Below are 16,226 nucleotides of genomic sequence, written 5' to 3'. Positions count from 1 at the left end.
GATCCCCTCTCTCCTTGTATGATAATCATACTGTCTCAGTAATCAATTCTATGAACCTTTATTGCATTCAAAGGCATTTGTGTCCTTCTTTAGGTGATTCATTTTCTTTGGAATAACTAAATAGTGCAAAAAATGGGGGTTGTGGTGTTACTTGTGCACAAAATTTTTGAAAGGACAGGACAATTTAACTAAACAGTTACTAATGCTCTTAGCATTCTGACAGGAAGTGCAGAGGCCAGAAAAGGAAATGATTTGTGTGTTCATAAATAATTTTCTCACATAAAGAGTATAGTGTCTATTTCTGAGCAACACATTTTAAGAAAGACAAAACACTTCGGAGAGACTACTGAGAGGTGGTTTCAGGTCGAGCATCTGTGGTGTTGTGGATAGACAAGAAAAGTTGCTGTTGTGCACGGAATGGGCTGCCGGCGGCGGTGGTGGAGACGGAAACGATAGGGTCTTTTAAGAGACTTCTGGATATATACATGGAGCTTAGAAAAATAGAGGGCTATGGGTAAGCCTAGGTAGTTCTAAGGAAAGGACTTGTTCAGCACAGCTTTGTGGGCCAAAGGGCCTGTATTGTGCTGTAGGTTTTCTATGTTTCTATGTTGTTTTCCTTAAAGCAGAGCTAGATAGAGTTTAAATTCATGTAAGAATTAAGCGGAGTAAATAAGAAAAAATATTTAAAATGTCTGACAATGCAAGTTATGGATTTATGAATTTGGCAAAGAAGTAAGAGGAAACTCAAAAAATTGGTTAGTATATGGAAATTCAATAGAACTTTTTCCAAAGTGTTGTAAATAATCACTTGAAGGATAAAAAAAATCAAGATTGTAAGGAAGGAAATTGGACTAGCCAGTTCTGACACAAATAGCTGGTTAACTGAAATTTAGTACTGATATATAATTATCTTCCTGCAACATGAACTTTTTTCCCTATAGCTGCTACTTGACCTACTGCATTTGCAGTATTTTCTTTTATTTCAGATTTTCAGCATCTACAGTTATCCACATCTCAGTTTCAACATGTTTTATTTCATCTTTCTTTTGTTCTCAATCATCTCCTATTTTCCCCTCCTCCAGAGAGCACTGCTTTGTTCAACAAGCGTTCACCACCTTCACTTGATGGTATCAATTCCATTTTGTATCAGCAGGGTTTTCTTGGTCTCCACCCTTACACAGACATTCTTTGTTTTCACAACCCCTCTTGACTGTAACTACAACACACCTGTTTACTCATTTTTCCAGTTCCTATGACAAATCACTTGACTGAAATGATAACTGTTTGAATAGCCTCTCAATGAGGGAATAGTACACTAATACAAGTGGAATTGTTTATACTTGTGCAATGGCTAAGCTTTCTTTATGCATGGCTTGCCACTCCTGCTCCATATATGTCAATTTGACTTGAACTGGCCAGTTTCTTTAAAAATAAAGTCTGCTATAACTGAAGCTTTCATCTATCTTTTTATGTTCTGGTCAAACTTTTTAATTGTTTTGTATCAGTAATAAGAATGAAATTGGTGCTAAAAGTTTATAAACTTAATTAAATTAATTCTTGATTTTGTTAAGTATATGACTGATGTGCGGTATATTTGATGTGGTTTTACTTGTCAAAAATATGCAGCAAAGTAACTGAAAGGTCTAAACAAGTGTATATTTCAAGGAATGGTATCTATACATCAATAGCACTTATGAAATCTAATGGAAACAATTCATTATGTTGTGATGCTATGTTTTTTGGCAATATCTCCCCAAATATATTTATTTATTGGCTGCATATATGTACACCAGACATGTGCTCAGTTTTGAGTTCAGACAAGTTTTGCAAGGTTGTATGGCAAGAGATTAAGCAATCTTAATACAATATACAAGGTTATACAACACACATAATCTATAATAGTACATTTTAAGATACATATATAAGTAAAGATGAATGTGTAATTCTATAACACTAACTCCAATTGTTTACACATGTTATATCTAGGAGAAAAGTGTTTCCAGAAGGACAAGTATAGAGGAATTCAATTTTTACTCTTTCCTCAGTTGATAAGCACGTAATACTGATGTACACTTCTATTACTTTTGATGACTTTTATATAACGTGTAAATTTGTCACAACATATATACTGTATCCAATATGTCATAGTATAGATACTTGCAAAAGCACTTCGTTAACTAATATTGCATCTTGGCAAGGAACTGAACATAAATAAGCACACTTTAATTGATTATCATACTATGAAACTTCACTATGAAATAAAATATAGAAATGTTACTTTCACCATAAGGCATCTCTGTGCACTTATCACAACATCACAGTGAATATGCTAAAGTTTAGTTTATTTGCCCTGTTGAAACCATTCAGCAACCACACTAGTACTGACTTAAATGTAGTGTGATTTTTGCCTAACTTTTTTTTTCTTGCAGCTAACTGGTCTAAAGCAGCTCATTTGTCACATCTTACAATGTACAAATTATAATATCCAAACAGCACAAAAGAAGAATTTAAATCTAGGGCACAGAAAATAACTTTTTTCTAAAGTCACCGAGGTTAGTACGCTGCAGCTTAGTGTAACATTTATGTGGGGTGATCCAAGATTTTGGGGCATTTACTATCTTCTAATCAGAAAATAAACTGGCAAAGGACTTCCTCAAGTTACGAATTGTTTCAGCCTTTGCTTCATCTTCATTTAAATTTGATCGAAATAGCGATGATTCTGTGAAGTTGAATGCATTGGTCAAAGACTGTGATTTACTGCAAAAACAAAACAAAAATAAATACATTTAATTATATTTTCAAGGTTGGAAGCTGTCACATTCTTGATAAACATTCATTCATGCAATATCAGCTCATTATAAAAAAAACTTTTCAATAAATGGATCTAGTTCTGTAAATTCCACTTTTCATTAAGAATTAGCAATTTTAACATATTTCTGTTTAGTTATGATACATTGATATACAGTAGTTAATTGGGAATCATAAAAGCTATTGTTGCAAATTCTGTAAATTCATAGTATGATCAATTAACATTTTGTGGATGAGACTTGTTCTGGCCCTGACATAATGGGATACACTGGTATGACCAAGCACTGTGCAGTACCTTGGTTTTAAGTTTTGAGTCAGTTTCAACTCAAAACTTGCAATTGTGAAATCCACCGGATGAGTATGTGGAGGATCCACAAAAGCCAAGGCCTCTTCCTACTTCTTGTTTTCTTATGTTTGTATTTGTGGGTACATTAGTGGTATTCACAGGAGGTTGACCACTGCTGGGAAATCCTAGGTAATTTGTTTCAATAAAAGGCGTGTTGAGTTTAAAACTTGCCAAATATAAAACAGCTGGCAAAACATTGTATATTGTAAAACAAGCAACACACACACTCTGCTGGAGGAATTCAGCAGGCCAGGCAACATCTATGGAAAAGAGTACAGTTGACCTTTCGGGCTGAGACCCTTCATAGAGGATCTCATTAATGAAGGGTCTTGACCCAAAACTTCGACTGTACTATTTTCCATAGCTGTTGCCTGGTCTTCTGAGTTCCTCCAGCATTATGTGTGTGTTGCTTGGATTTTCAGCATCTGTTGATTTTCTCTTGTTTGATATTGTAAAACATACAGGATTGATCTGTCTGAAACCTACCATTAACTCAAAAAGTAATTTAGTTCTGGTTAATTGCACAGCATATTACATTTACATCTCTTTACCTTGGAAGAAATGTTGCTTGGCCTGCTAAGTATTTCTTTTAAAGTTTCAAGGAATGCTGCACTTGATCTATCTGCCGCCTTTAATCAGAAGCCTCAATTCTAAACTAGCCTAAATAAACATCTTAGTTAGCCGTTACTCTACTAGTTTACTACTTTTCTTCTCCTACTTCCTAACTATGGCTCATAACCGATTTGGACAATGTGTTGTTTTTTTGTTCCCCTTAGAATAGTGGGAGATCCATATTTTAGATCACAAAATGAAAATATTGCTGGTCAACCAATTGGAGAAAAGAGGCTGAAGGAAAGCAAGTGAGGAGAAATGTGAGAGAGGAGAATAAATGGGGAAAAAAATTACCAGCAATGGCAAACGTAACAAATAGGACAGACAAAGGAAAAGCAAACTGGTATGATCATGATCGACTTGGAAAAAAAAGAAGAGAAATGTCTGATTTTTATATACATTATATGATTATATACCTGTATATAGTTAAATGACAATAAACTTGTCTAGATAAGAATAATGAAATAAGGGAATACAGAAAAGAGAGAGAAAGGGCAGAAATAAAAACAGATAAATGGAAGGGAGAACAGATCTTGCAACCTCTACCTATTTTTTATTATGTATTTAAAAATTTCAAATCTAATAAAGGAGTAAGAAGACATCCTGTTTGAATATTTTGTATGTTGTTAGAAATTCTAAATACATGCTGGTATCCCAAAGCCTTGTACAGTATGTTTTTTATAATCGTTGTTCACTACCTCATGTTCGTGGTAGCAATTTTATATTTTTAATCAAAGTGACCATATTAGTAATGTCTTACTTTAATTGGGGATGGGGCTGTGGCTGTGGCTGTTGCTGAGGAGTCTTTGGTTGTGATCTTAACGGAGGCTGTGCTTGCATCTTTTGTTCAGGCTGCCTCTTTACTGGTTGACTTTGCGGTCTCTGGCTTTGCAAAGCAGTCTGTGGTTGCTGTGTTGCTTGGCTCGGTTGCCTTTGTAGCAGAGGTGGGGGGCCAGCGGGACGCACACCTCCTTGCAGACGTGGCCCCTCATGAGAAGCATGCTGTTGCTGCAGTTGATCTTGGCACTGTGGATGTGGTCCTTGGGGTTGTATTGGGCCCCCTATGTTCAGCACAAGAAATACTAAATAATGTTACATAGGTAGGAATTCCTCACACTTTGAAATCCAGCACTTCACTATCAGAAAATGAAAGGAAGGTATTTGTATGCCACATTCACTATTTTAGAGTAATGTCTCCATTTAAACAAAGTTACAATTATAGGCAGTGACTCAGATCATTCCCTCAAACTACAATAATGCTTATAAATGTGTTACACAGGAGTAATGGTACTTTCTGTTACAAGTACAGTACATGAGAGGAATAGGTCCTGCAAAACATCAACACTAGAAAAATCCAAGGGAGACAAAAACATTAAGGTAACATTAAGCAATTGTATAGGTGTCACAAGAAAAATGATGATTACGATTATATAACTAAAGGAGATCTCTTCCACTAACAAAACACGGAGACTCATCTACATTATGTCACTACCTAAAGGCATTATTAAGATCTACTTTTATGAAGTGTAAATTTTGACGGTGTATTGGTAAGAATGCAGGAAACTACAACTGATGCAATTGTAGAGTTTAGCTACTATGGTTATGAATCTCATCCATACACTGGTTGGTGGATAAAAAAATTTGATTATGTAAACTGCCCAAAACATTAATTTGCATTGAGACGGTAGCTATTAAAACATGAATTTAATTTTAAATTTAAATTAGGGCTGAGAAACCTTTAATGATATGTAAAAATATAGTCAATCAACCACACTAAAAACGTAATTAATTCATGAATCTGCAAACAATTCTGTGGTTCTGTTATGACAAATAAGGAAGATTTGAAGATGGGGTTTCTTATTTTAAGATACTTGTTGGTTTGATATTGGGAATGTGAGAAATATTACTAGATCTCTAAAGACAATGGAGTCTCTTTATATTTTACTCTCAACTGTTGAGTAATTTTGTCCCTTCTTACTTATACCCTTGAATGGGAGGGCAGTTAGTTTACTAGTTCTGTGGTTTCTAATTCTTTGGAGAAGTACTTGAAGGTGTGTAGGAGTGATTCAAGAATACTTGCCCTCCAACTCCTGATTTTCCTGTTTCTCCATGTGAAAAGTGCATGACATTGATTGCTTTAGTTGCCTTCCGTATTTTAAAAATTCCAATAATAATGTAAGACATAGTCATATGCAGGCTACACAAATCTTTAAAATTACCATTTCAGTGCACAAGCAAGTGCTGGATTTAAATATATCAACAATATTCCTCTTACAATGTACAAAATAATTATTTTGCAGATTTCTTCAAAATGAAATTTGAATGATGTTCAAAACAGTACATTTTTCATTGCATTCAAATTTCATTTAGATTTGATTGAACCAAATCTGATTGAGCATTTCAACAGAGCATTTGATTTACTTACAGATGAACATAATTTCACAAAAAAATTGATAGCAAAAATTAACAGCGTATGAGTTTTACACCATATTTCAGTATGTCAGGGCACATTAAAATACAGCTTTAATTCCATTTCTCACACAATAATGGCTGCATGGGTAATTAGGGACTGTAAACAAATTAATTATAAGGTAAGGAATAATTGTGATGTCAATACAATTCATTTCTATGAAAAATAGGTAGAGGCAAATCTTATGTATAATTGACTCAAAGAACTGTGCATGTCCTGTCAATCTTCCAGATATGTCAATAGATAGAACCCATTTATGGTATGATTTGAATCAAATTTTAACACTGGGACTTAATTAGGCATTTTGTGTATCAGTGAGGCACCAATAACCAGTTTGGTTATTGAATCATCCATCGCAAATTTCAGTTACACTTGAGGTCCAAGGCTACCTGTCATAGAAGTTGTTAGTATTTAAAATTTTTGATTCATAACCACGAGTTAGCACTAGGAAGTGATATTACTTCAGTTAGTACCTCATTTCATTCCTTGTGAAATTGTTGGTGTAGGAAGCAGTTTGTACTTAGATGATAATTATGTATTATAACAAGACTGTGTAAAAATTATATCAGGAAGACTCAACTAACTTTTGTGTTTTTATTGCACATCAAGCTGTACAAGTGTGTAGCCACATTATGTAAAATACTGCAGTAAAACCTGAGCATTTTCTTAAATGAAATACAGTTATAATAAAAAAATAAGAGACTTTACAAACAACTCAACACATTATCTTTTGACCTCAGCTGTAACATTAGACTTTGCATATAGCATGCTTGCATGCAGATCCAAATGCGTTTTTATTAGGAATGTGTATTTCTGACTGTGTGATTCAGTGTCCTCCAAGAATTAAAATATTAAACCATTTTTATTTCTTTTAGCCACAACACTGTACTTTATCTCAACAAATGTCTCTCCTAAATCAATGCACAAGGTCAATCATATCTACTTAAAATGTTTAGGACAAATGTAGAATTACATGCAAATGGTTATAACTTGAGTTCAGAAGCACATTTAAGTTCCAACAAAGGGTAAGAGACCTCTTTAAAAAAAAACAATAATAACAGGCTATCCCTTAGTCACACACTATTTTTATGACATTTTTGGGTAGAAGTCAGTTTTGGGGAAACGATGCTGGTAAGATAGCTCACTAACTGGAATCTAAATTGCAGCAAATTGTTAGCATGTTCCTCAAAATGTTCTGTCCACTCATCCTGGTAATGGTAGCCCAAAATTTGCCGTGAGAGAACAATGAATTGCCTATCACCATACAGGACATTTGAGATCTAAGTGAACATGAAAAACTACTATGGGTTTCCTACTCAAGCACATGAAAAAAAATTGAGAAAGAGATGGCATGGGCAATGAAAATGGATTGAAATTTCAAATGGTGAATTCAATCGTATAAAATTTTCTGAGAAAGGCTAGAAGTTCCAAATGGCATTCTCACTATTTCTTTACACAGTATCAGAAAGCTCATGACATTCACTTCTAAATATGCAGATATGGAAGTCCCAGACATTCTTATGACTGTTTACTGGGTGTTGCGAACCAGTACCAACTTTTTCCAGTTGCTCAGAACTTAGATTAGTAAATCAACCAGATGAATTCTGCTATTTCAATGGAACAGAATAGCTATGAGGAAGAAAAGTTTGATTTTAACTGAAGCAACTTAAATGGTTTTAATATTTTTGTATTAGTTTATTTCAGTCCTTTCATTTAAAATACATTAATTTTATAATTATAAAAATTTGTAATAGTTTATCATTGAGTTTTTAAAAACCTGTTTTGGATATGTTTCACAAATATTCAATTAGTTTAAAAGTTTTCTAAGCTAAGAGTATATGTTAGTCTGCTGTTAAAGTTTTTGATATTTTTGTGGGCAGGGTTTGTTTAGGCTGTCCTAAGTGATGATGTTTATATTCAGAAGATTTTGCACCAGACAGGCTTTGATGACCATATTGGAGCTCACTAGCTGAGGATGTTGCTGCTGGAATATTTGCTGAAGACAATTGTGGATTTGATAATTAGGAGAGGGAAAATTGTGAATGGCTCATCACCACTCACTGAAAGTTCTGGATATTGTCAAATTAGTCACAGAAAGAAAAAAGAGAGGGAAAGAAAGATAGGACTGAAAATATGTAAAAAAACCACCATCAAATGGAGAAAGTAAAACAATTCTATCATAGTTCTCCAATAATAATTAATACTTGAAAGAATGATACTCTGTTCTTGTGATGATTAGACTATAAATGACCTGATGTTCTGAGGTGAGTTTACAAAGAGTATAGCAACATCATGTCCCTTAATGCATTTGTTCTGGAAGATACAGAATAAGCCACCCTTTATGATCTTAATTGACAAACGTGTGCCCATCCTCGCATCAGCCTTTACCTGAATTTTCATGACATCTGTACATAAATAATAGAGCTCTATTGATTGTGCAGTTATTTTGGTAACAATTGCAGGCCTTTATAAAGTATTTTGCAAGGAAAATAGCATGCCAATTGTCATAATAACAGATGTGTACATGGGGCTCAACCCTTCCAAAAAATTGGAATGAGTTGCTCATTGTGCTGTTATCAATACCATTTTCAGCCTAAATTAATCTCGGAACTAATAAACATTACCTCAACCCCCTCACACAGATCCGGCTTTCTGTTTCTAAAGACCATTTCTTTCGAATGGCATTAGTCCAAATTTTTATCTCTGCTTCTTGTTCCAGAGATGCTTCCTAACCCACTGAGTATTTTTGTATCCTCCTTATCGTCTTTTACAAACATGAGTCATGAAAACTTCTACACAGCTCTGTAAATATGGGAATATAAACAGAATAGTGTTGGAATAGCTAACGAGTAGCAGCTTCAAAGAGCTTTCTTTCAGGGTGCAGCATGATAAAAGATACATCAACATGATGAAAAACACAATTTTGTCAAAATAGACTTTTGAAAAATATCCAATGGTTTCATCTGTTTTAGTCCTCTAGGATACTAAATATCTATGGTTCAGAATTTGATAATCTACATAAAACTTACAATTAACAAAACTAAAGAAATACTATTATTTCTTAAGTCCTATTGGATTGTTTCACTTGTATAGTAACATTTACAATTTCAGATTGAAAATAATTATCTCAAGTATTGAGGATATGCAACAGAGAATAAATAAATTGAAAGTTTAGATCTATTTTGTGTGAGTAATTATATTACAATGAAATATTTAATGTTCTTTGATGGACAAAAAGCCATGCATCCAACCTGGTATTATAGCAAGTGTGGGTTCAGCCTATGAAGGGGTATAAAACTTTATTTGTTTTCCTGCAGTACTGAAACATTTCTCTTGTCTTAGTTATAGGAGAGCATACAAGGGATATTGATGTAAAAGGTATAAACTATTACTAAATTAAAACACTTCCCAAGTACTTTATTGTTTGTAAAGCACTTTGTGAACATAGATGCTGCAATGGAAGTCTTCACTTCTTTAGAACACTTGCTGTAAAGTAATAATGTTTGACCTTTTGGTTAACTTTTGCTACTTGCTATAAACCATGAAACTGACGTTAAGTAAGCTTTAGACATATGAGTATAATCAAACCTGTTAAATTAGAATCAGTTTAAATAATACAATTCGGGAGCTTTGCAATTGTAAACACAAAATTTTGCACTTTCTGCAAATAATTAAGATGATCCCAAGCCCAGTGAAATCCACTAGCTGCCTTCCCTTGTATCTGTTGTCTGTAGCGTGTTTAAATAAAGCAAGTTAAAAAGATCATTTTCATACTTGAAGCACAGAACCATATTTGCAGCATTGTATTAGATGTGCACCTGTTGTGCAGCCCATTTCCTAACCATTTAAAAGTGTGTGCAATTCTTCATCTCCAATATTCCATTCAATTTCTCCATGTGCTCTCTTCTGGCTGGGGAACATAAACATTCCTTTACATATCCTCGCAGTGAAATTGATCATAATGCTATCACTTTTCCATAACCAAGAAGCTTAAGGTGTTTAAAGAGCCTGTATTATCCCATTTACAAAAGCAACTAAATAGCAGTAGACCTGAATGATACATCAGATAGTTTGGTGTATATTGAATGCTCATGGTGGGAATTGAGGTTGGGGAGGGGGGTTATGGTGTACCAAATTACCATTGTTCACAGTAGAGTTGTCGTCATAGACAGTAAAGGGACTAAAAGTGGAGTGACTTAAAATATTGAAAGACATTGAGGAGGTTTGAAGGGAGTATTGGTCTGTATTTAAAAGGGAGTTATGTTTGTATATATATGAGTTTGCATTTTTTAATGTAGTTAAATGTTTTATTGTATAGAGGGTAGGGTTTTTATATACATAATTATATTGTTAATATAGAGTAATAAACTTTGTTTATTCTTTTGTTTTACATTTTTTTCTGTGAGGGCTTGCTTACAAAGAGATTGGAATTTTTTGCAAAGGATGTTTTGGATTCTTAGCATGGAGATTTAGAGTGTTTTTGATGTGTCATGGAAATTTGCCTAGAACTTCATGTCCAGTCATTGGTGCCAAATGCTCTATATGTTGTCTGCAAAATACATTACATATAAGAGCTTCTATTTCTTTATGAATAAGTGCTTCAGTACAGAAATTAGTTAACCTGCACCGCATCATATATGAACATAGTTTGACTTGCCTTTAAAGTATTTCAATTGTAGGCAGTTCATTCTGCCTCCCTCCCATTTTGGAAGTTAATATTAATGAAGCAATAACTTGAGATGACAACGACTGCTTTTTCATAATTGCGGCCCGTTTCAACTTTGTAATGCTATATATCTTACTAATGTAACTTCTACGGCAGTTATACATACTAAAATTGTTGTGTTGTTATTGCATTTACTTGAGTATGATCTGTGTAAAATAAAAGTACTATCATTTATTAACATTTCAATACTAAAGTAGACTAAATAATTAGATTAAGATCTTCACAGATTTCAAAAATCTGTAAGAGACTGTACATATATGTACCTAATCCATCTTTTGCATAGAATTTTTTTAGCCATCTTGCCATAATTTTGATGCTATCTTTTAAAATATTGTTAACAGATAAGGGTATTGCATATCTTAATTTTAAGGTTTCAAAAATAGTTGGCTTCTAAAGTTTCAGTGATACTAAATCAATATATCATACTTATTGAGAAATGTAAGATATCACATGTGGTATTAGAATTTGCTAATAAAACCCACAGTGTATTTCACTCCTGAGCAGGATTTACATATTTTTGGTTCTTCAGCTCTCTTTAATTTTTACATAATTTGCATATTCCAGCTTCCCAGTTGTTCCTCCTCCATATTTGACAATTTAAAGTTTTACATCCATTGATAGTTTAAATAAGGATTCATTAAATTTTCCTAATAAGTCAAACCTAAGCTATTTGTAACCTGAGGATCTGAAATGAGGCATGATTTGATTAGCATTACTCATTTGCCCTTTCAACTGAGGAATTAGCTAAAGTTGTTTTAAAGGTATAAAACTGCTCAAAGGATAAAGTTCTATTGGTTATTAAAAGGTTTAAAAAGTATAGTTTTAAAGAGTAATTTTAAATATATTTCAGTTTTATTCTTGTTACAGTCTAACCTGATCATCAGGAAATCAGCATTAAATTAATTGTTAATTTTTTAAATTAAAAAAACATCCCAAGGCACATCAGAGCAACAAAAATATTTCTTATTCAACGCCTGCTTTTTATATGTGGCTTGACTGGAAGCCAGTGAAAGTTAGAGAGTAAAAGGGTAATGACTGAGCAGGATTTGGTCTGAACTAAAAGGAGTAGATTGTTGGATGAGTTCAAGTGTACAGAAAGTAAAATGTTGGAGTCTAGCAAGAAGCTAGTTGTAGATCAATTGAAATAGCTTAGATGGGTGATTTCACCGACATAGCAATATCTGGTCTGACTGATGACACTATTATCTTAAAGTCTAGTATGACACCAAACTTGCAAGCAGACTGGTTCAGCCTCAATAGCCAAAGAGAGCAATGAGCTTCCATTTGGGGCCAAGTCAATGGCTCCAGTATTCCCCCTTTTTCATTTGCAAGTAGTTTTTATTAACATAGTATGGATCTCCATAAACAGTCCTGATAACTTAGAGACAATAGAAGAATTGAGAGAAATGATGGTGCTGAAGAGTTGTGTTTTGTCAGAGTACATATGGAAATTGAGATTGTGTTTACAGCATAGCTTTACTACTGCATAATCAATGTTATTTAATTTTCTCAAAAATGTTGTAGATGATCTCTTTTGCCGTCTTGTATGATGGCGTAACTAAACACAGCAATTTTATTAATTAAACTGTCATCACTTGCTTTGGCTTAATTTTATAGTTGCATTGTTCAGGAAATTAAATTCTCTGCCTTTTGGTACTGATTAAAAAGTACCATGAATACAAACATCCACAGTCAATAAATATTCATCTCAGAAAGTGTCCAGTGTGTACTGCAATAGTTAACTACAACTAGGAGACAGATGCATATTCATTGCAGTAAATGCCCTCTAGACTACATCCCTAAATAAGCCGGAGTTGATTTACACATGATTATTGATTCATATAGCCAAGTAGCGTGTTAATAAGATTCCAATATAAATAGTGTCCACTTGTCTGAGAAAGTCAAGGATGCCTAGCTCTGTGGAATTGTCTCTCACCAAAGAGCTATGATTTTCAGGACAAGAAGAGGAGAGTCACAATAGGCAACAACAACAACAAAAGAATCAATTCAATACAATATTACGTAAAACTTATCCGGGGTTACTATTCTATGCAATGCCTCTTTTGAGCTGTTGGTGTCATCCTTTGCTTAAATTACTCGCGAAAATAAATTGGATTCTGTAAAGCATCCCTAAATTAAACTGATTCATTGAAATAAAATGTCAAAGTTACAAGATTGACAGATGGGGTTACCTTATTTCAGAAACTAAGAAAAATATGGATGAAAAATTATGTTACAGTTGCACAAAAATAAATGTTAGAATTAACTCAAAATTGATAATATAAAGTTTAAACCGTTTAACTGACTGTTGCCTGTTCCATTTAATTCCCATGCATAACAACAAGTAGCACGAGGTAAAAGCAAGGGATTAATTCTGAAACCATTCACCTCACAACATAAAATGCTTTGAAACACCATATCTAGCTATTGAATGAAATACAGCAGCAATGGACTCCTTATAGGCACAATTGTGTGTATGGGTTACAACACCGTGTCTCAAACTGCAGTCCCAAGGTCACAAAGTGTACAATAAAACGTAACTATTAATTACGAGCACAAACATTGACAAATAAACATCAGACAGTACAGTTGACACTGCATAGAAAAACACAGTCCAGGTCAGCACTGAAACACTGCCAAAAATTGCACAGGATTTTTTTCTCTTTTAACTAAAAATCACCATCCTCTTATTTTTTTTTTTAGGAAGCCTGGACTTGTTTTGGTCCTACTGCAACGCCATTACAGTCGAGAATATACTGTAAACAACCTTGTGGTGGAGGTCGCTGCTGAGGAAATGAGCCTGGTTGAGTCTGTGCCTCCTTCAAACTTCCACTCTGCAAAAGAAATTGAAACCAAAATCAGTCACGCTTTTGCATTGGTGGAATTAATCAGAGGTGCCGATGTCCTAGCAATAACAATGAAAGCCCAAAAATATGACTGTCATCTCCCTACCTGGCTAAGGGTAACTTACTTCGGATATAATTACCATGTTGAAGTACTCAATGATATTGATTTAAACATAAGAGAACTGATCTAAATATATTGGGTCTATATTTATGTTTATATCTACTTGTCTCCATCTGCAACTTGTTTTTTTAAAAAATCTACGTTAAGCATTCCTTTGTAGATGAGGACATCATTAGCAAAATATATTGCTTACTCTCACCTACAATTGCCCAGCATCTCTATTCTCTGTACTAGGTATATGTATCCTTTCATTTTTTTATCTAACATCATTATCCCGTCATCCAAGTTCCCTGGGCTTGTTGTCTTGCTTTTCATCCTAATGGGAATATGTTGAAAAGGGTAGAAGTACTCAGTATGTCAGGAAGTATCTGCAGATAAAGAATCTGGGACCTTCTGATGAAGGGACCTGGACCTGAATCTCCAATTGTTTCTCTTTTCTAACCTGCTGAGTGTTTCCAGGATTTTCTCCTTTCAGTTGGTATATAGTGCTATCTGGCATGCTATCATATTGGCACTTATTGATAAATAGTTTGCTCATTGGTGTTCAGCCTGCATTTTGCTGTGGCTACTTGGTTCCAGAATTCATTACTGTCTTGATTCAGACATGGAACTCCCACTATTCTATTTTTGAATAATTTCCATGTGTCATTTCAGACTTACCTGCAAGCAGCTGTTTCATGTCCACATTTATCTCATGATCTTGAAATCAGCCTTACCCAAATCAGAATTTTAATTCCCAGTCCAGCCTTATCCTTTTCTATAACTAACTTGAAATGTATAGAGTTATAGTTGCTACATCCAAAACGTTCTCCCACTGGCAGTCTAACTACTTGATATTATGCATTCCCTAAGACTAGGTGACAAAATTATGAAGTGGACAGTAAAAAATGTTCCTTCTGAGCTGTAATGTATAAAACCATAAGGCAAAGCTTTTAAGTTAACATCATACAACACAACAATGAGCCCTTTTGGTCCACCTCATCTGTGCCAACTATTGCAATCCTATTTGTCTGCAGTAGGCCCATATCCCTTTGTACCTTTCCTATCCAAGCACCCATCCAAATACCTCTTCGTCATTGTGATTGTTTCCACTTTAAACATTGTACCTCTTCGTCATTGTGATTGTTTCCACTTTAAACATTGCAATTGGGATTTGACATACAAATTTTATGCAAAGAGTGGATGAAACCTGAAATGCAGTGTGGTGGTGAGAAGATGCACAACCTTGTTTAAAAGAAGTATTTATTGCTCATTTATTCATTATTATTATTATTATTATTATTTTTGTATTTGCAGTTTGTTGCCTTTTGCACTTTGGTTGCTGTCTGTCCTGCCAGTGCAGTCTTTTATTGGTTCTGTTGTGTTTCTTGTATTTACTGTGAACGCCAACAAGAAATTTGTTCTCGGAATTGTATATGGTGACATACAGCGTGTACTTTGATAATAAATCTACTTTGTACTCTGAGCACTTTGAAATCTTTGGCTTTGAAGGCTGTTGGCTGAATGTTGGGAGATGTGATTATTATAGATAAGTACTTGATGCCCTGCATTGATATATCGAGTCGATGTGCCTATCTACTTGCTGGCACAATGGCACAGCTGGTGCTGCCTCAGAGCTCCAATGACTTGGGCTCAATCCCAACCTCAATCACTTTCTGGGTGGAGCTTGCATATTCTCCTGTGACTGCATGAGATGTGCTTGGTTTCTTCCCTCCTCCCAATGACATGTCATTTGGTAGAAAAATTGACTACTGTAAATTTTACATCTCTATGAAAATACTGTAGGTGGTTGAATCTGAACAAAATGATGGAAAAGAGAATAGTTTATGAGGAAAATTAACGGGAAAGTGTGATTGTTGTGAGAGCTAGCGTAGCCTTAATGGGTCAAAATGCCACCTTTTATGTTGTAAGGAAATACAGAATATGAACTACAATATGAGTGGTTAACCAGCAAAATAGGTCTTAATTAAACTGTTTCTAATTTACATGGCAAAGTGCTTTTGCCCATGTTTACACATGTAGGTAACTGCGGTTTCCAGAGGATATTTCTTGCGATGGCAGAAGATGCCAGTGCCACTGATAGGTTTGTTGCTCTGGATTATCAACACTTGCAAAATCTCTTGTGAATTGAATTGAATTGAATTGACTTTATTTCTTGCATCCTTCGCATTACGTCTCCGTTTGAAAGTGCAATATGCAAATTATAGTAATTTGTAATAAATAGTATGTGCAAAAAGGTATACAACAGAACAGTCAATGTAGCTTAGAAATATAATTGTGTCAGCGTGAATTAATCA

General features: G+C 34.4%; 1 protein-coding gene across 1 annotated transcript in view; it reads right to left on the bottom strand.

The window, feature by feature from the left end:
• Positions 1-1,651: 1,651 nt before the first annotated feature.
• syn2b (synapsin IIb) overlaps positions 1,652-16,226 on the bottom strand; it is a 372,959-nt gene continuing 358,384 nt past the window's right edge. Inside the window, exons 11-13 of the mRNA XM_059944068.1 lie at positions 13,730-13,796; positions 4,527-4,827; positions 1,652-2,757 (exon numbers count right to left, since the gene is read on the bottom strand). Coding sequence (XP_059800051.1) covers positions 2,622-2,757; positions 4,527-4,827; positions 13,730-13,796 — 504 coding nt within the window. The 3' untranslated portion in view covers positions 1,652-2,621. The remainder of the gene's footprint in view (positions 2,758-4,526; positions 4,828-13,729; positions 13,797-16,226) is intronic.

Source organism: Hypanus sabinus, chromosome 19 (assembly GCF_030144855.1).
Source record: "Hypanus sabinus isolate sHypSab1 chromosome 19, sHypSab1.hap1, whole genome shotgun sequence".
Lineage (NCBI taxonomy): Eukaryota > Metazoa > Chordata > Chondrichthyes > Myliobatiformes > Dasyatidae > Hypanus > Hypanus sabinus.
This window is presented reverse-complemented; position numbering and strand designations above follow the sequence as displayed.